The sequence below is a fragment of the Choristoneura fumiferana genome, chromosome 20 (assembly GCF_025370935.1).
Source record: "Choristoneura fumiferana chromosome 20, NRCan_CFum_1, whole genome shotgun sequence".
Classification (NCBI taxonomy): domain Eukaryota; kingdom Metazoa; phylum Arthropoda; class Insecta; order Lepidoptera; family Tortricidae; genus Choristoneura; species Choristoneura fumiferana.
This window is the reverse complement of record NC_133491.1, coordinates 5,067,821-5,089,103: the sequence shown is the minus strand read 5'-3', so window position 1 is coordinate 5,089,103 and position 21,283 is coordinate 5,067,821. Positions and strand designations below refer to the sequence as shown.

General features: G+C 35.8%; 1 protein-coding gene across 9 annotated transcripts in view; it reads right to left on the bottom strand.

The window, feature by feature from the left end:
* The window catches only part of LOC141439211 (atrial natriuretic peptide receptor 1-like), a 456,076-nt gene that overhangs the window by 26,966 nt on the left and 407,827 nt on the right, over positions 1-21,283 (bottom strand). For all 9 annotated transcript variants that reach the window (XM_074103398.1, XM_074103401.1, XM_074103397.1 and 6 more), the window contains 9 exons: positions 20,588-20,726; positions 15,185-15,266; positions 12,176-12,299; positions 10,414-10,740; positions 8,159-8,318; positions 6,952-7,110; positions 5,956-6,121; positions 3,735-3,884; positions 2,939-3,131 (listed from right to left, as the gene is read on the bottom strand). In XM_074103398.1, the coding sequence (XP_073959499.1) occupies positions 2,939-3,131; positions 3,735-3,884; positions 5,956-6,121; positions 6,952-7,110; positions 8,159-8,318; positions 10,414-10,740; positions 12,176-12,299; positions 15,185-15,266; positions 20,588-20,726 (1,500 nt within the window). The remainder of the gene's footprint in view (positions 1-2,938; positions 3,132-3,734; positions 3,885-5,955; positions 6,122-6,951; positions 7,111-8,158; positions 8,319-10,413; positions 10,741-12,175; positions 12,300-15,184; positions 15,267-20,587; positions 20,727-21,283) is intronic.

The window sequence follows — 21,283 nt, the reverse complement described above, 5'->3', positions numbered from 1 at the left end:
TTAATGTTCAAAGTATACCGTGCGAAAGAATTTACCATTTTTTCTAATGAACAATCTTAACTAACCGAAGTACGTACGTACGTACGTACTAAGTTTGCTAAAATAACCTGAATTCATTTGAAAACACTCTGTATACCAACGACAAGGGAAGATGTACAGCTATAATCATCTTAAATAAAAAAAAACAAATAACTCGTCTTTAAAATTACGCATAATACTTTGTACCAAATTCGCCTTATACGAATACCTTAATTACAAAATTAAAAGAGCTTTTTTAGATGCAATAGATCTTTGGCGACTAGAATTTTCATAATTTTCTTTTAAGGCATGCTTAATGACGCTCATTAATATCTAAAAATACCAAAGATTACACTCGAAGCCTCTCATCATTAAGACATTTCTTTCAAACAATTACGAAAAACCAGCCAAGTGCGAGTCGGTCCCTAAGGATTCCGTATAAAGTTCAAAACACGCTTTACAATATCCCTGAAAAAGTACCAAAGTTATTTCTAGCAGAGTAAAGGTGCGACCCAACCGCTGCTTCAAAAATGGTGACGGTACGGTACGGAATTGCAGTGACGCATCGTATGCGCACCGTTTTTTTGCTTTCACACCGCTGCTTAAAATACGCAAACGGTGCGGAATAGTGACGTGCCGTAAACGTCACGACTTTTGTTCGGTAAAGACCTGAAGTTTACGACACGCATCTTCTTACTTCGTTGCACCTTAAGAATTAAAAAAATATATATATTGTTTTGTTGGCAAGGCCCAGGTCTTTCCAAGTTTCATAATTCTATGGAAACGAAAAGTATTGACGTATTAAGCATAAAATACACATTCAAAATGTTTGTGGTCGCCACTCGAGGATTTTTCTCCCCCAACGGTTATCTGTTATTCGAGTGATGTGACCCTCTCATTGCCACTTCGATTTGCATATTCTTCGAGCTACATAGGTGACGAATAGGTATGTAGTTTGAAAAATATATTTTTTTTTACTATAAAACTTCCTTTATTACAGAATTCTGAAAACATGGATTTCTCGAGCCTTCTAATGTAATCTTTCGACACTCCGCGTCCCAGAAAAATAAAAATAATCATCTTCATAAGGAAAACCGTGGAAAACCCGCGGAAGCAGAAATCATGTTTAGGATACCGCTTGAATAATATAAAATTTGGCGTGTGGCTGAATACGCAACGATAATGGTAATTACTGGAGCTGATCCAGCATTATTAAAATATGTCAAATACCACATGATTCTTTGGTACTCATTTCTTAGGCTGCGTATTCACTGGAAGGAGCGAGGCAGCAGCAGTGAGCGAGATAAATCCACCTATAAAATTGCATAAAATTTCCGCTCCTCTACACTGAACAGGAAATCGGTAACAAGCTAAACAATTCATATGAAACCGGGAAGCGGAACGAGGAAGAGAGCGGACAAGCGGGGCGGAGAATCGAGATCGAGCAGTGAAGCGGGAAAGCTCATAGAATGGAAAAACAGTCCACAACTCTACTCCGCATAACTTTCTTGCTCCGGTCGGCTATCTAGCTCCACGCCTCCGTAACTCCGCTCCGTATTACTTTCTCGCTCCGTTCCACTAGGTATCTTCCACTAGGCTCCGCGCCTATGGACAGACACAGTCCGCAACTTCCCTCTACATTACCCCCTCGCTCTGCTTGCCGCTACCTTGCTCCGCTCCAGTGAACAGGCAGCCTTACGACTGGCACTTAGCAGGACCCGCGGAGTAGATAAAGCGTATGTTAGGCATAAATTGCTAAGTCGTTTTTATGGTCAGATACGGTAACAGCGCCGCGCCAATGATAACTCGTAATATGAGTAACTACTGTTGTACCATTCTTTATACTTATTCCTTTTGTTTTATATCATCGCATCGACCATCGTCAATTCCATTCTGACAATTCAAAAAACTTATATCAAGACTTTACCAACGCGTAAATCATTAAATTTGGTCGGTTCTGGTTTATACTTAATATTAACCTGTAGGATTGATGGATAAAGTTTTAATTTACTACCAAATCAATATTTAACTACCAAAAAACACTCTATCGATATTAAAGCAAGACAGAAAAATAGTGAAACGAATTAAGAAACAAAACTTATAATCAAAATGAACTGATATTGATGAAGACTGAAGTTCTCGACTAAAAAACAAATGTTGATAGCATTTATTGGCTAATCTACAACCTGACCGACACTTCTCATTTCTAGTTGCTACAAACTTTTTAATTAAAGAGTAAAAAAGTTACTCCAATAAACTTGAGGTACACAGCAAAAGTTCACTCTAAAGTAGCGTCGATACAACGGGGTTGTCCAAGGTGACGACTGACGAGAGCAACTTTATTAAAATTAACCGTTGAAGCATGAATTTGTGATGAAGAAAATATTTGTGAAGTAGTTAAGTGAAAAGAAATTACGCTTTGATGGAAAAGTTAAATTAACTTCACTACTTTCTTTGATGTAGATTTATTTGTTATTTAATGTAATATTAATGATTTGTCGTCTTATCGGAGCGAAAGTAAAGTTTATTAAATTCGAGTATTATTATAAAAATAAGCGAATAGTGCTTATGACCGTGGCTTTACCTTTATTCTATTATTTTTATATTGTATATGATATGTCATAAAACTCTTCCGCTTTGCCAAGCGCAAAAATAAATAAGCTGAGGTGATCGCCAAGCATCGCTAAGCACTAAAGCAACGATAGAAGAAAATAAAGAAAAAGTAAATTCAAGGAGTTGGGTTGGGAGTTAAATAAGTAATTTTTTACCAATATTAAGATAGATAGAATAAGTTCATAGAATCGAGTTCGGAATTTGGGCTATCGATAAATAAACCTAACTAATATTACTTGATCCGACAACTGTCATAAATTGTTTAAAAATATTAGGTTAACCAAAAAATTAACATGACATGACTGACCTTATAAACGTCATAGTTTTCGACAATAGAGTCAAAACAGGTGTACAAGTCGTTGAGCAGATCGACGACTTGCATAGGAGTAGAAGAAGCGGAGAGAGCAGTGAAGCCGACGATGTCTGAGAAGTAAATGGTGACTTGTTCAAAGGTCTCTGCTACAACGGACAAACCATTGATGAGCTGGGACGCTACCGACCTGAGAAAGAAAAAACAATTAGAAATTTGAAAGGAATAATATTGGTTTATTGAGTATTGGGATATTTGATACACTTTCTGTTGATTCTCAATAAGACATTAATAAATCTTTAGAACATATTTTTAACTCAAACTATTTTATTTGTTAACTTCGGTTGGCTGTTAGAAAGTTCCTATATAACAACTTGTACACAAGCTTGTACTCGTTTTAAACGTTCACGAAATTAGAATTTGTTATTTCACTTATTTTTAATTTCCATTAAATTTCGTTTTTTATGTAGACTGAGTGACAACAAATCTGGTCCTCATATGTATGCAGAAATAAGTAATTTAGAGGGCCAAATTTTGTGCCGTTGAGTATTATTCGATCGCTTTAAAAAACTATAAACGGTGACAAGATGAGATTCTTCAAACAAAAGCTGCACAATGTTTTTTAATATGCCAAAATAAAATACGTGTAACATTGGTGCGTTTAGTGGTCATTTCTCTTGTTATTTTATTACCAAGTCTGCAGTTTTATTCGAATACTTACTTACATTGTATTTTTCTCAATACAGAGTAGGTATCATATTAGCAACGCGATGTCTTAACAACTTGTACTTACTTTGGTAACAACTGATATAAAAGTTCTTCGCACTTCTTTTTTTCTTCCAAATAATCTTGTGTTCTTTCACTAACTAATGTTTCTAAATTATTAGCGTACTGTTCCATACGAGATAGCAAATTGTCCAAAATATTACTACTTTCTTGACTTCTGTAACAAAGAATATTAAAAACAATTAAGAGTTGAAAATTAAAATAATGATGGACATTAAAAGAAGAACAAATTTTAATAAAATCTTTTACAAATGGAAGAAAGAAAATTTGATGAAGTGAAAACTACTCTCAACTAAATTTCATAAATCTAATCACGCATCTACATAGATTTACCTTAAACTGAAAATAACAATACGACGTGATTCAGCAGCTTTAAGAAATATCGCTTTAATAATAATCCCTTTAAGGTGTCAAACCCGTGTGATAACCGAAAAAAAAACTTAGGATGTAAGTGAATCAGATAATTAATATTAAAAATAATAGATGTGACACGCGGGCTAAAATTGCGAGCCACTCATGTGGCTAAAGACAAAAGCTTTATATTCATTTTTCCGGTTCCAATCTTCCAATCCTTCAAAAAAATATTGCGATGAATTGGTGGGTTTTTCACTAAAACGACTATAATTCATGAAAGCAGAAACAAGATGTGTGGAAATTAATAGCAGGACCGAAAACGTGGCGATATCTGTGCTAAAAAGAAATACAGAATAATAATTGTATTCTTCTCAGGTATTCACCTAGAGAACGCAAAGTGCCTTTGCTCGGGTCTCCGTTTCACTTTAGGCAATAATTCTCGCGTATATTCGTCTGTTCGGTTGCCTGTCCTCTTATAGATCGCATTTCTAAACCAACCCTCTTGAGATTTTGTGAGCAGGTTTGATAACGTAATAAATACAAAATTAGCGAAGTCTACACCTCACAGGAGTCACTATTTACCCCATTAGGTATTTCTGTGGAATTAATGATGTAACGAACGCCTGATCCCAAATGTGTGACCTAATTTATAGACGACACCTAAGCTACTGCTATTTGGACGCGTTAATGTAAACTATCCATTTGTTTTGAACCCGCAAAAAATTAAGTCCAAGGAGATAAAAGCATGTTTCAGGTTTCGCAAAAATATCTACAACGTTAGTGAAATACAACTCATAGCTCTTCTCAACCATAACAATAATATAAAGAATGACGAAACCTTTTCAGTGACGTTGTCAGTTTATTCTATTAATGGAAATTGATAAAGGTCGTGAAGGAAACATCCATAGATACGTCTAACAAAAATCTGTTGAGTTGATTCAAACAGATGTAAAGCTTCATTTGAACAGGATCATGTTTGTACATGAACGTTACTCGTATATAAGGGGATTAATGTAAAACAGAAATCGGTTTGTTTGCTTTGATCGGATCAAATAAGGCAGTTCAAATTTATGAAACTTCCAACGTTCGATTTCCGACATTGCCAAAATATGCTATCATCAATATTGTTGTAATGTTATACGAGACCGGAAAATGTTCTACCTATTTGAGTTTTGCTTGATAAAAACGTGACATGTGATAAAGTAGGTGTAGGTGTAGATAGGTGTTCTTTTAATGTAAAACAAAGCGTTTCAAACAGCTGTATAAAAATAATATTCAAAATATGCGAACGTATAAATTGTGTCCTTACCTACATAATATGAAAATGAAATTCTCAAACAGTGCAAAATTGTTCTAAAATTTAAATAATACGTAAAACTTTTTAAAAAACGGCAGATGTCTGGGTAATAAATCTAATGTTACAGCATAATAATAATACTATAAAAATTGCACGTCACACCGCTGGTTATACTCATATAAGTACGTTTGTGAACATGGCAATGAATTTTAAAACTCATTTAAAAGGTCATGCAAAAAAAAAGAGTAAGAAGGAGACTTATCGACAAGTAGAAAAAGATTTTTTAACTGCGACATAATACACCTAAATTTTAATGAACTAGTTAATACCTACTCACAACCACGTCGTCGCGGTCCATTGATATGGACCTCCGCAAAGTAACGCCTGTATAAATATATTATCTACGCAATACGCACTAACCTAAATAAAATACTGAATAGAATTAGAATGAAGAAGAATACAGTAACTGTTAAAAAGTTCAGCGCCATTATGAAATCGAATAAAGATGAGGAAACATGAGAAGATAAAAAAAAATACGGACACCCATCAGATGAAGTTACATGTACATAAACATTACTTGTTGAGGCGTCGTACTGCGCCCTTTAGATGGCCGAAGACTGGTCTTTCGGCGGGGTCCTCAGCCCAACAACGACGCATTAGGTCGTGGGCGTCGTCGATGTCGCAAGAGCGGTGGTGGGATGTGTTGGGACGGAGGCCAGTTGCTTTGACCGCTTCGATTATGTCTGGAATAAAGAAATATTTTTATATGATTTTCTAACATAGAAATATAACATGTGGTGGATGCAGGCCGCTTCCAATAGAAGTAACTTGGACTATATGGGGGAGGTCTATGTGAACATCCCACGGCTGATTATGACGATGAGTGATCATGTATCTTGCAGAGTCGATCTCGAAAACTGTCGTCTGTTATGTTATTTAATGCGCATTCTTTTAAGTATTTCTATAGTTTAGTAAATTACGGTTTAGTAATTTGCCAATGAAATTTTCCTGATATTTTGTAACCAGAATCGCCCATTTTTTTGAGCTAGCATTAACTGCCATTAACTTTTCTGTACACTGAGCTAGATAAATAAATACATAGCTTTATTGCCATATATGTACGAGTATGTAGTTATCTCACGTTCCGAAGTCGTGTTATATGTCTAAAACTCTTATAAAGAAACGGCCACACCGCTGCTCAAAATCGCAGTGATGTGCCGTAAGCGTCACGATTTTGCGGAGTGGAGGGCATGCGGTAAAGTCGAGACGCGACACGTCACTGCGACTTCGTACCGTCTCCGTATTTCGAGCAGCGATTTGGTCGCTCAAGTTGAAGAAGGTATGCGAAAATTTCGGGAAATCTGCGGATGCAAATGGCAAGTTGTCGTTCAATGTGGCGTTCTAAGGGTGAATACTTTGTGCAGCAGTGAACGTCTTCCGGTTGACGCTGATGATAAAGATAGTTTATAGCCGTAACGTACCACGTACAATGAAATAGTGGAATCAACTCTGCGCGGACGAAGATTGCTGATTTAACCTATATTTGTGGCCCAACTGTAATGGCAAGTCTTACCTTTCGGACCCATGTCGATGCCAGGCCCCAACCAGAACGCCCCCTGTCGGTTCACGATCTCATGCATAATAATCGCAAAAGAGTAGATGTCTCCTTTTTGGGAACCTTCTGGGGGAGGGTCCTCCATGCGGAGCAACTCTGGCGCTGTCCAGAGCATTCCTTAGAGAAAAACAAATTTTGGTTAAAAAAAAACTGTAATATATTAATAAGTATACTTACTTTAGTAAGCGATTTCTTCCGGCTGTATTTTTGCTGACTGTGTATTTCTTACGTCACTAATGTCTTTACTAAAAACTAAACTTCTTTACCGAATTAAATTAATTATATTTTTTGAATTGGTTGTCTGGAAGAGATCGCTTTTTAGCGATAAGACCGCCTATTACCTACCTGTTTTTTTATTTTTGTATTGTCTCTGTACTGCTTTTGGTGATCAATAAAGAATATTTGTATTTTATTGTATTGTACACTTCAAACTTTTGCAAGATTTGATTGTACTCAGACACCACGGCAGATCAAAAGATTTTTTTGTAAAAAAAAAACTTTTTAAATAAGGCAAACTTTTTATCCAACTTGAAAACAGTTTTTTTTCATGTTTGTGCCTGTTTTTGACTTTGATTTTGTACAGTCAGTAGCATAAGTAGATAAGCGATTGTGTTGCTTAAAATAATCGAAACACTTTTATTAGGTAATACGTACTTAGTTATTACTTTGATCAGAGGTTCCTAAACTTTTTTTCTCGCAGACCACTTTCAAAGTTTTACTGTTTTCGGAAGACCACCTGCTGCTACATTTGTACTATATTCCCAAAACCCCCTTTTTCTCACGCCAACGTGGACCCCTCTCTGGTCTCTCGTGGACCCCTGGGGGTCCACCTGGACCGCGGGTTCGTTCGTACCTGGTGCAAAGGTTGTCCATCGCCATTCAGCGTGGTAATGCGCCCAGTTTGATGGGTACCTTTGCGCCAGGGACAACTTTTTTGACTAGGCTTACCCTCGTCTTAAGTTAAGAATGTTTTTTTTATCTCTATTGTTTTCTTGGCATGAATAAAGTATACACTTTTTAGGTACCTATCTATTCTATCAAAGATTATTGCGATTCAGCGACAGACTGGACATCAGCAGGCAACGGAGCGGCAAGCTGTTCTCTGCACACGTAATTAAAAGAGAAAACGCACCCGCTGCCGTCCACTATGCGGTCTTATACTCACGGGTCCAATAACTATGCGCCGATGGGTCCTTTTCCGTGGTCCTGAACGCGTGCAAGCCAAAATCTGTGATCTTCAGAACGAACCGCGAATCCACCACGCAGTTGCTAGACTTGAGAGCCCCGTGCGACCTGATGTCTGTGCCGTGAAGAAATTGCATACCCTGTTCGAATAGAAAAATATACGTTATTAAATACCTCGGTAAAGCCATCGCTGACCGTTGGGATAAAGCCCTAAGTGTCGTAATGGGCTGGCTTAGATCAAAAATCATGTCTATTATACGAGCCACAAGCATTCGAGGCACGCGTCATAAATTCTGATCCATCGGATGGACTGACCCAAGATCAGCAGTGCACATGCCTGCCTCAGCCATTGAATAGTTTTGAGAAAAAAAAATGTCTTTAATGTTTTCTTATATTGTTTGTCAACACGGTATTTGACTACTTCTGATTTTGCCATATCTTAATATTATTATGAAAATATATACAGATAGTGTTTAGCGAAGAGAAAATTTAAATCGGTTGAAAATTGGTTTTATAGTGATTTTTTGAAAAATCTATATACCTGTCTCTTTCTCAAACGCTTTTCTCTATGCAGCAAGTATGGCGGTACTGGCGTGTGACGTCACATGCCAGTATGTCTTTCTCTGTCTAATCTTGAATTTCAAACCTTTATAACTTTGTTATTTGTAAAGGTAGCTTAAAAATTGGTTTTCTATTCGATAACAGGCATTGTGTAGTTTTAATTTATAAAACGTATACAAAATAGTCAAATACCGTATTGTGTTTACTTATTTTGTAGGTACAAAAAGGAGTTTGTTGCGTGTCTATATTAAATATCATTTGACATTTAAAAACGAAAAATATACGTGTAAAGATAAAGTCTAAGAGAGTAAGCTTCACATAGCTAACTGTTTAAGTGGGCATGCATTAATACCGATGTTTTGGTATTCATTTTAACTACGTCATACATAGCCGTATACTTAGCTCAACTAGACGAGACTCTTCTAACGGTCAAATTCACATACCTACCCGTTTTTAGGGTTTCGGAGCCAAAATGGCAGAAACGGAACCCTTATAGTTTCGCCATGTCTGTCTGTCTGTCTGTCTGTCCGTCCGCGGCTTTTCTCAGGGACTATAGGATATATAATTACACTATGCCGACAAAATAGTACAATTAAAAATTAAAAAAAAAATTGTTTAGGGTACCTCCCATAGACGTAAAGTGGGGGTGATTTTTTTTCTCGTCCAAACCTATAGTGTGGGGTATCGTTGAATAGGTATTTTAAAAACATCAGGGGTTTGCTAAGACGATTTTTCCATTCAGTGATGAATTTGCGAAATATTCAACTTTAAAGTGCAAATTTTCATTAAAATCGAGCATCCCCCCCCCCCTCTAAAATCTAAACCGGTGGGAAGAAAAATTTGAATAAATTCAGGATGGTAGTAAGTATATCAAACTTTCAAGGATAACTATAACGGCTAAGTTTGCTTGAGAATTATTAGTAGTTTATGAGTAAATAGCAGCCTAAGGTATAAAATATACTTAAACTTGGAAGATTCCGTATAAAATACGAAATCCTTATAAAACTATTACTTATTTTTTTCGAAATGGCTACGGAACCCTATTTTGGGCGTGTCCGACACGCCTTGGCTGGTTTTTAATTTTAACTAATTTAATTTTAAGTTATTATATTAGTTACATTAATATACCTAGGTAATTTTCACTTCTGGCATCTGACAGTTACATTTGTAATGAAATTGGTTATTATTTCTGGTGTACAATAAAGAGTCTTTGTATTGTATTCTATCTCAAAAACGAATAAACTGATACAATTGTCAATCTTTGAGATACTTGTAAAAAACCGACCTATCCCTTTAAGGGATCTCTACGAATCAACCTATGAGTGGATGAGAGGGGCATGATGTTAGGGTCCGACAAAGAGTGAGTCAAATACGTCAAAGAGAAAAGTCTTGAAGTCCTCAAAATTATTTCGAATTATCATAGCCATATTAATGAATTGTCATAGCCACGTGTCGCAGTCGCAAGTCACATTTGTGCAATGAGTTGTGATAGCATAAAATAACAATTATTAAAATAATAACAATTTGACAGTACAGTAATCTGCCAGTAATAACTAAACGACAGCTAAAAGTAACATTGAAAGGCATTAAGTGTATTTTAGTTCAAGCACGACAGAGCTATCTAAAAGGAGAAATCCAAAATAGATCGAAATCCAAATACGGAAAAGGACTTACCCTAACGATATCATGCATTAAGCTGACTTTGAACATCCAATCCAATTTTATTGTGTCGTTCTCCAAAATATCCTGCAGGGAACCTTTGGGACAATATTCGGTGAGCAAGCAACAATGTGGTGGGTCCACACATGCGCCGTAAAATCTCGCTAAGTGATCGTGATCTAAGTCCTTCATTTTTTTTAATTCTAGCAGCAAAGGTCTGGTGAGGTCGATGCGTTGTTTATCGACCTTTTTGAGAGCAACTCGGCAGCCTTTGAACAGGCCGCAGGGAGTGTAGATTTGACGATCTCCAGCCAATGACGTCGCTTCGTCGGAGTATGCCGTCTAGAAAGAAAAAAAATGTGAGATTTTATTTTATACTATCGCTATCACTATCTTACTTGCCAATACTGGCACATAAGGCCTATCTTAGCCAATAGTCTTATGGGTGGTGCTCACCAATTTCAGGCATTTGTTAGTTATTTGCCTCAAAAACATAAATTCCTTGTAGCGTTTCACCGAATCGCATTTCACCTCGATCGTATTTATTTAATTATAGCGTTGTGTCATAATCGTTTATTTTTTTAGTCGCTATTAATTTTAGTCGCATTTCACCATCGTGCATTTAAGTATCGCGTTGTCTCAATTGTGTTTTTTAGTCGCTGCACGCTGTTAGTTTTAGTCGCATTTCACCTCGATCGTGTATTATGTATTTTAGTACAAACATCAATTAACTTGTCAAATTAATTAGAGTCCCAAGCAAACATCGATCGCGGCGAAATGCGTCTAGGGTACTACACGAATAATGAGGTGCTACAAATTAAGTACATGATTCTATTGAAATTTTGTTAGTTCGAGGTGAAATGCGATTTGGTAAATCGCTACAAGGAGTTTATGCTTTTGAGGTACAGAACTAACAAATAATTTCAGGTGATTTATAATTATGTTCCTTGTGTACATCATGGGAACTTTATGAAAAAAAAAATATCCTATGTCCGAAGTCATAGCCTGGGCGCCAATGTGACGGTCACTAAAATAAAGCATTTGCAAATAAAGTATTTTTTATACATTTGCAATGACAGTGGCAGATATTCTAATTATGGCGCCAACATAATTTAAGAACGAAAACTTAACTTAACTTTTACATATTTCGTTTTAGCGTCTATTAAATAAAATCTTTTAAGTAAATTAACTTTTATTTTTTTTTAATGTACTTTTCATCTACACTTCATTGCTACACTACTCAAAATAGTAGATACCTAGTCTACTAAATCATAGGAATTATAAGAGCAAGCTTGAGACTACATTAAGTATCTTCTCAAATAATTAAATTTAATATTAGTCTTAACATCAGATGTTATTGAACTTTGTTCAAATGACAAATTACAGTCACCGTTCAAGAACAAGAAACAAAAAGCAATTAATAATGAATGACAGAACAATACAAGATCAGCCGTTTGTATAAAACGAGAAATACTTTTAAAACAAATAAAGATAAAAGCGAAAATTGTTAATTAAAGAAGGTACAGGATCATTACAATGATGTAAGAGCGAGTTCTCGCCGGCAGTATGAACCGCCAGCGATCAACTATTAATATATGTGTCTCTTTTACTCACACAGGATCTTATATCTTTTGTTCGTTTCTTGAGCGAGAAAATAGTCGATAGCCAATCGTCTCCTCGCCGGCGGTGAGACAACTGCCTAACACCGCTGCGCTCGTGTGCAACGCACACCCTGCACTATAGGTAAAGACGCCTCTGTTCGTAGACAAGAACTCACCCCACTGCTGTACCTTCTCGCTAGCGAGTGCATGCTCCCGCGCAGCCGAGTGCCCGGCTGCAGCACGTCGCTCCAGCTGACCCGCCATGTCATCATCGCGATCTCTGCTTCGAGCTTGTAATGCCTGTTGGAGAAAAGAAAACTGTGTATTATAAACTAGAATAGCATTACAGGAGTTTCATAATTACTTAGTTATATCTTTATATTTAAGATTTTATAACTAAGGAGTGTGAAGGGCGGGCGAGCCCCTTCTATCAAAATATAACAATAAATTATAATATTCCATTATATACAATAACCAATCCAATATTATTTTTTATTGATAACTGGATCAATCAACTTTTTACTGTTGCTTGTTGCCATGGTAACGTCTCCTGAGTTACCTATTAAAAATGTGATTTTATGGCGTTACAATCAACTAAAAGTTAAGAGTTGTGACAGTCTTAAGGCAATTTCTTCATGGCTCATCTCCTAAGCGTGCTAATAGTAAACATTGCAAACATTTTTGTAACAAAGGGTATTACTAATGGCTCCTGAGTTACGAGACCGAATAACAACATTGTTCCAACTTTGAATGGTTGAATTGAATGTCTATGAAAAACTAGATGCTTGCCCAGGCTTATAAGTACCTAAATGTTTGTTTGCAAATATTTACCATATATGATATTATGTTTTGTATGACTGATCTAGAGGAATAATAAGTTATTACATTCGTATCTACCACATGAATACTTTTAGCAATAGTAAGCTACCTTAGAGTACCGGGTTCAGTGAACATCTTATGTCGCTTTTAATCAAATATTTAATATTATTAATGTTATACTTACCTAATGTAGCAGGAATTTAACAAAATATAAAAAATAATATACCAAATATTTTACAAATTGAACAATAGTTATCTATAATGTTTCGATATTATTCTTGGGAGCCAAATGTTTCAGTTTAACAAAATTCCGGGTTGGATATTCGATACGAAATTTCATTACATTAGATATTATGATATCATAAACATAATATTGACAAAGAACAGCGAAGGTACTTTAAGGCTTGTAACTATACTTTTATTATGTTTATACACACACACACACACACACACACACACACACACACACACACACACACACACACACACACACACACACACGCCTGTATTCCCAAATGGGGTAGTCTGCAACGGAATAATTTGGCAACACTGTATTTTAACGTCAAATCACGTACATAATATGCGTTACATTAAATTTGCAGCGTTACCATATTATTATTTATTCTCTGAGTTAGCTTGGTTCGGCTCTAGGCAGAGCACATGTAACGTTACCGCTTCGGAGCCACTTTTAGCAAATTTAGTTTGACAAAAACGGTACAATAGTGACAGGTTGCTAGCCTGTCGCCTACGGTAAACCTTAACCTATATCCCCAGTCATCTCTTACGACATCCACGGAAGAAATGGAGAGGTGTAATTCTAACCCGACACCACACGGGTATTACGTTTAACTAGCTAGATTTAAATAACACAGAGAATGCTGATTTATACAGGGTGTCCCAAGAAGTAGTGATATACTAAAGCCGGGAGATAGAGGACCTAGAGGGCTATCTGATTTACCCCCATGTATGTTCCGCGATTTTTCGGATTTTTCGGAGTTATGACTTTTTATTTTATTTTTCACCTATCGCCGAGTACGATGAAATTTTTATTTATGGTGACGTGAATTATTGCGGTAGATGCTTGATTTTTTTTGTGTGCTAAGCTGATAGATAGGCCAATTCAGTACTTATGGTAACATTAACTATTGTTAGATCTTTGAATGGAATAAAAAAAATTAAATGCCAAGAAAGATAAAATTACCCAGTATGTTCACAATTTCAAGGGCCCTTAAAAAAATAAAATCACATAAAAAAATACCGTTTGGCTTTTAAAAACTTGCTCTATCTATCAGGTAGCTACTCTGAAAATTTCATTTTATTATTCATAAGGCTTCAATCAAAAAATTTAAATCTAAATGTGGTAAGTGCAAAATTTTAATTTACATGACGATCAATGCAAACGAAGTAAAACCAATTACAAGGTGTTTAATAATACACGCAATAATTCACGTCACCATAAATAAAAAATTCATCGTACTTGGCGATAGGTGAAAAATTAAAAAATAAGTCAAAACTCCGAAAATACGAAAAATCGCGGAACATACATGGGGGTGATTCAGATAGCCCTCTAGGTCCTCTATCATCCTATCTCTCCCGGCTTTAGTATATAACTACTTCTTGGGACACCCTGTATAATACACACGATCAACTAGTATTTTTTTTACAAAAATGTTATAAAATGATTTAATAAATATTATTTATTTTCGGTTTGTTTGATTGCTGTACGAGTAAAATGTGATTTGACGAATTAATTGAGAGAGGTATTCATGTTAATAATAATTTATTTTACGCAATAATGTGCTGTTTTCTATTAAAAGCAGCTTTCGATAAAAAACGTACCTACACGATATACTTTTCAGATAGCTAGTAATAATAAAGCCAAAATAGTTTCGAAAATACAAACTGAGACATGGATGCACAGAAAAACCAGAAAAAGAGACCAGCGCTGGGAATCGAACCCAGGTCCTCAGCATTCCGTGCTGCGTGCTATAACCCCTACACCACGCGTTCACTGATAATTTTATTAGTAAACACGAAATATGACAAAAAATTTAGAAAAATAATAACACAAATTGAACAAAATTTTGACGTAACGTCTTGTCAGATTTCTTTCTTTTCTAACACAGCTAGTTGATATCCACGTCTTCGCCTGAACTCGTTTTTTGCTTTCCCGCGGAAACTACACAATCTTCAGGATAAAAAGTATCCCATATGTTAGTAATGGGCCAAATTTAATCAAAATGCGTTTAGTCTAAAATGTGAAATGCGACTGTTTCACGTAAATGACTGTATACATTTACAGAACTGAAAACGATAATTCGTAACCACGTTTTAAGAATCAACCTGTATTATTTTAACATACATACCTGTAAATAAATACTGATAGGATGGCCAGTATCACAACCACGGAACTGAGAACGATACTAAGTACGGCGTAAACGGGTAGCGCTGAAACAAAAAAATGTTGTTTTAGTTTTTTAACAACTTTAGCATGAGTAACGGAAGACATTCATAAAACTATACTTTTGATTTCTACTGTTATTTTATTGTTGTTAAATAAAAAGTTCTGGCAAAATGTGCCATAGTGTGTACATTTATCTTTATGTTTTCGCCATCTGATATTTCAAAGCGGCCAAGGTGATCAAAAATATCGAAACATAACTTTAAAACCTTAAGAATAGAGTGCATGTTCCGGTATTTTTGACCACCTAGGCCACTCCAAAATGTTTGATGACGACTGTACCCAAGAATCAGAATTCAAAATCCATCATAAGCAATTTAATTTTGTATTTGCCTAGAAGCTATTAATATTGTTACGTTCGTGGGGAGGGTTCGTGATTGAAAAGCACTTTTAACACCGATGAATAAGAGTAGAATTTATTTTCACACTGTCACCTTTACTTCACACAACACTTGAAAACAGTTGACAGTAATTTCGCACTCTAAAACTCACTTACTAGTCGCTATGATTCTGTTCGATGTTTATCTCTCGGTATCGCATTCGAAACTCACTCCGCCGCAACCTCGCCCGGCTTATAAATCCCCAGTCGTTTACCTTTACTTGCACGAATTTCACTTACCATACCAACGTTTGCGTATAGAACCGTGCTGTTTTCAGGATTTTTTTAAATGTCATCATATAGAATGTAGTAGGTTAGGCGTTAGGTTAGTTTAATATCAACTCTGAAGAAATTACTAATTCAGAAATAAATTACTTTATGGCAAATGAAAATTCTAGAAAACGATACATTCAGGCATATGAAATTCGGGCAAACGATAGAGAACCACCCTCATAGTGAATCGGTCCACAAAGTTCGAGAACAGTCCAGCTAGGACGTTATACCTACATCTTGAATGTTCCGGAAACGAGTCGTCGGACTGTCTCTTTCATGTGCTATCTCTCTCACACAGTTACTAGAATAGTCCGGAAATAGGATTATCTGTTTGTCTCTCTCACACATATAGGCTATTCTTGTCACACACCTTCGAGAATGTTCTCAGTATATCCGTCTCTTTCTAATTTCGCCATATACTGAAATGTACTTCAGGGTCTTCAGGGGCCCATAAGGGGTCCTGAAAATGCCTGAAAACGGGTTTTCAGGTTATGGCGTCATCGGGTAGAGGGTGGCCTGAAACGGACTGAAAACATGTTTCAGGCGCCTGAAAACGACGGCAACTTGGGTGAAATTTTGATAAAATAATATGTGATAGAGCATCCTCTGAAACGGCCTGAAACAGGATTTCAGTCTGCTGAAAACGTCTCCAAAGTACAGAAAAACACAATCAAAGTTTATCGCCTAACCCACCGCCGTAACAATATCTACCTAGGTTATTCAAGAAGAACCTCAAAACCTGCCATCATTTTCTTATAAGTATTCACCAATATTCGCTGCTGTGTTCACCATTAACCCACCAATATATGCCAATTTATCTTCTTTTGTACACTGGCAACCCCACTCGCAATCCGAAATAGCCAATTAGTCCCTAATCATCGATACCACTTACAAAACGGTCGAGTATTTCTTAATAATGTAGTTTTTCCTTGTTAAGGAAAAAGCCTTTCTTGTCGTTAAATCTCAATTTGATTATAAGTACTCGAGTGATTTGTTGGAGAAAAGAGGAATTTGACGGACGAAAGGATTTGACGATGCGTGCACAATTGACGAAACGAGGTAAAGTACGAGTATTGTCGCTTTTTTATTACAAGTATGATGATAATCAAGGGACTATTTAAAGAAATTGTCATGAAAAAGAGCAATTCTCTGCCTTATTGTAATAAAGTCATAAAAGCACTTATTTCAGGAGAGCGTTTTGAATTTTTTTTTTACTATTCGATTTAATTGCGTTGCGTATTTAAGAATATTAGATATGAATTTAAAAATAAGCGTAAAAAATAAAAATGATATTAAAGACACTAAAACAGTCACTAATTTGGTGTACAAGAATGGCATAATCTTGAATTTCAACACGTCATCAACTGCTATGACACAGTTTCGTAAAAATTTTGCATTAATCAAAAAAAACTTGCTACGTATGTATACGTGTCGTGCCACTATTGACAACAAAAATATTGAGTACTTAAGTAAATGTTACACGCTTAGGTCTAACTAGAGAGGAGCTGTTCTTTAGCAAACAACAATATAATTACGAATTTTGACCATTGATATAGGGTAGTTTTTGTCACGTGGTCATTTATTGACGTAGCATTTAAAACATAATGCCCGGTTCACATTATTCCAGTAGAACCGTTCCGTAGGTGTACTGCCGTTTTGACAAAATATGTTTCAAAAATACAAACTGAAATATAGATGCACAGAAAAACCAGAAAAATAAGACCAGTGCTGCAGCGCCGTAAAAGTAACAAAAAATTTGGAATTGAAATAAAAAATACAAAAAGATTCCAAAAAACCAATCTTAAAATATGTTTCGCCAAATTTCACTTCCCAAAAAACTTATCGCAGTAGTTTCATTTCCCAAACGAATCTTTAGCATATTAACATTTCGCATTTTATTCATTTGGTCAAATTATCATTTGGCATGATTTTACATTGTCAAGTTTTATTATGACAAACGTTTATTAAGCAAACGTTTTCTTTTGGCTAATATTATATTTCTAATAAATGTCTGTTCAAAATAACACTTCGCACACGAACCAACCACAGGAACCAACTGCTAATAGAAAAGTAGGTTAGGTTAGGTTAGAACTGCGCCCCCGCAGAAACAAACTGCTATCAGAAAAGTAGGCTAGGTTAGGTTAGAACCGCGTCCCCCACAGAAACGAACTGCTACCAGAAAAGTAGGTTATTATGCCATTCAATATATTTTGAGAAGAGTGCTTTATGCCAAACGATACATTTGACTAAATAATACTTGGTAATATAAATCATGATTAAGTAATTATTTTCGAAACAATAATTTGCCAAAAAAAAAATACTAACTGTATAATTGCGATAAGTTGTTTTAGCAAATGATTTTTTTGCCAAATGATAATTTGAGTAAAATATTTTGGGATGTGATACTTTGGGAAAAGTTTTTTGCCCATACATTAGTAATCCCGTTCCGTAGCATGACACTGCGGTGCTCGATCGATCTTGTGTAACTCGTTTGGATTGTGACCCCGCAATGTATCGCTACTGGCACGATTTTAATGGAATAATGTGAGCGTAAATTGAATTTTGCTTGACATATTATAGTTTATTAAGTAAATTGTCTTTAGAGCTTCTTAGCCCAAGTTCAACGACTTCTAGTGATATTGGATTGACTTAAAACCATCTTACATTTTTTCCTCCCACTAACTTTACTTACAAAATTACTTACAGAATCGTTTAAAATCTCACTCGTCACTGTTGATTCTTTACATTTCAACGCTCTTATCTCTAAATTTAATTAAAAGAAAAGATTAACGTAAAGGTGAGAAGTAAACAACAGTTCCCCGGGACTTTCGCACTTAGAGCAAAGCGCATCGGTATAATCTGCTAATAAAGACCCGGGCACCCACTAACCGCATAGCAATATTAGGGTGGTTAAAAAAGGCGTGGCATCGAATTATTTGGTGTGAGGGGTACCCAAGGTGCTGCCGCGCAAACCATAATAATAATAATATGTTTGTAATTCAAGTCCTATGTTAATGCTGTGTTGTGTTTATAATTACATTGAAGTTTAATTAAATGCTTAATGAAATTGGATTCGTGACTATCATAGTTGTTATCGAATTATATATTTTATTATGGATGATATTTCGTTCGAAGTTTTACTAAGTATATGCATATAATGCGGTGGCGCGCAGTGCGCGTGTTGCAGCAGCCGCCGAGTCGCGTAGCTCCCAGAAGAAGGGTTACGGATTAGCCCGAAACATGTCGAGCTAAACTCGATTTCAGATGCGAGTTATCCGGTTTGATATCATTTAAAATGAGTGAGTCTCACGGTAGTTTCATGTTCAAAATTACTAAACTTTTACTATATACATCAAACAAATCACGTTTGTAACAGATTTAATTGCAAATTTTGACTAAGAAGCTGACCGGAATACAATTAAGAAAGTCAGATTGAACCAAATACTTGGTTTGATGCAGTTGGTGTAAACCCTTCTGGTACTGAATTCCGAAGGCCCTACTTTGTTAGAGTTTTAAGAGTCTTGGTCAAGATTTATTATCGAAAAGTATAACGTTTTAAGCATTTTCTTGTTGAGTTAAGTATTTTCTTGGCTACTTTGTTTTGTTTATTCTATTTAAACGTGATTTCAAAAAACAAACTTTTTGGTATATTTGAATCATTATGGGCCTGCGTAATTTTGCTTCATACAAAACTTCAAGTTAAAATGCAATTCTATTTATAATTAAAGAATATTGAATGCAATAACAAATAGTTGATAATCCACGTACATTTGATAATATTTTTTTATTTTTCACTTTCTTTGACTTAAAAAAAAACATTCAACAGCATACCTACCCACACACACGATCTGCCAGACACACTGTAGAATTAATATACCTATTTTATTGAACGTCCAAAACAAGCAAATTGGAACTTTTCAAATCATAAAAATGCTAACGCAGTTGAACACAGTTTAACAAAAAATGAAACCGATTTAAAAAACCTTGAAAATAATTTTCTATTAGTTTGAAGTCGGTCGAGCCAGCACGAGTGAAACTATAGTCGTCTACCTCACCCACATACTATAGGGCTTCAATCACTCCTGCTGGCTCGTGCTCAGGCACCGACTTCGAACTAGTAGAAAATTATTTTCAGTTTTTGAAGTCGGTTTCATTTTTGAAAATAAAAATGTAAATTAATGTATGTGTTTTTTTAATGTAAATTGAGCTCAAACACAGCATAGTTATATCATTTTATAACAGAGTACCGGTACCTACGGTCTTCTTTATCAGGGTCCAGTTCACTAAATGATACTTTCTGAATGTAAATATTTGAACTTGATGTTAAAAATGCCAAAATCGCTATAGGTGTGCTTTAAAAATTCGAGGATTGCCCTCGATTTCTCTAAGATCCCATCATCAGATCCTAACTTCGTGTCAATGGGACTACCTCGGAAGTATGTCCTTCAGAACTGAAAAAGTATTTGGAAATTTGGCCCACAATTGGCAGAGTTATCGCGTAACAAGCATAAAAAAGCATACACTCGAATTGAGAAAACCCTCCTTTTTTGAAGTCGGTTAAAAATAAACGTTGCTTATTTATTTCATGAGACAAAATAATTTATTCTTACAATGTGAAAAATGCCTGCAAGGGGCTAGAGCAAAACTTCGACTTACAGTTGTCGGGGCATAGGGATCCGTCGAAGCCGCAAACGGGGGTGTCCGGAGGGGGGGTGATCCGCCCGCCCGCCCAGTGAATCGGCCGGTCCGGTATGAATTGTAAGGAGGAGTTAGCTGCGACATACGTAGCAACAACCTGGAAATAAATATAGAGTCACGCAATCACATTAACGTTACGTTGATGATTTTGTATCTGACGTTTGCATTGTGGTTGGGTTACTTTGGTAATGAAAGGTTGCTGAGGTTGAATTTATTTTGCTTTTCCGTTACCACTACTACTAGTAATACTTTGTCCGTATTGGTCACCAATACGGACAAAGTTATGTTTTAAGTCCTAAATTGAAGCATATCGGTTCTGTTTTAAAAGTAAAGCAGGGCTATAAAAGACTCGTCAATTTAAAAAAAGCTTATGAGCCTATAAAAGTCTTTAGGCTTTTTTGTGATAATCTTTTTTTTTTCAATTATAATAGGTTAATATTACGACTAAAACTTTTTTTGAGACAGCCTAAGAAAGCAATCATCAAATCAATTATGAAATAAACAACATGTATTTTACATTGCATTAGTTTAAGAAAAATAACAACGTCTTATTTAAGTATCGCCAAAACAATTTAGCCACGACGACAGACACATTGAATATCTCATGTTTTTATTAGATAGACGATTTCTTTTCTTATTAATCAAATTTCCTGC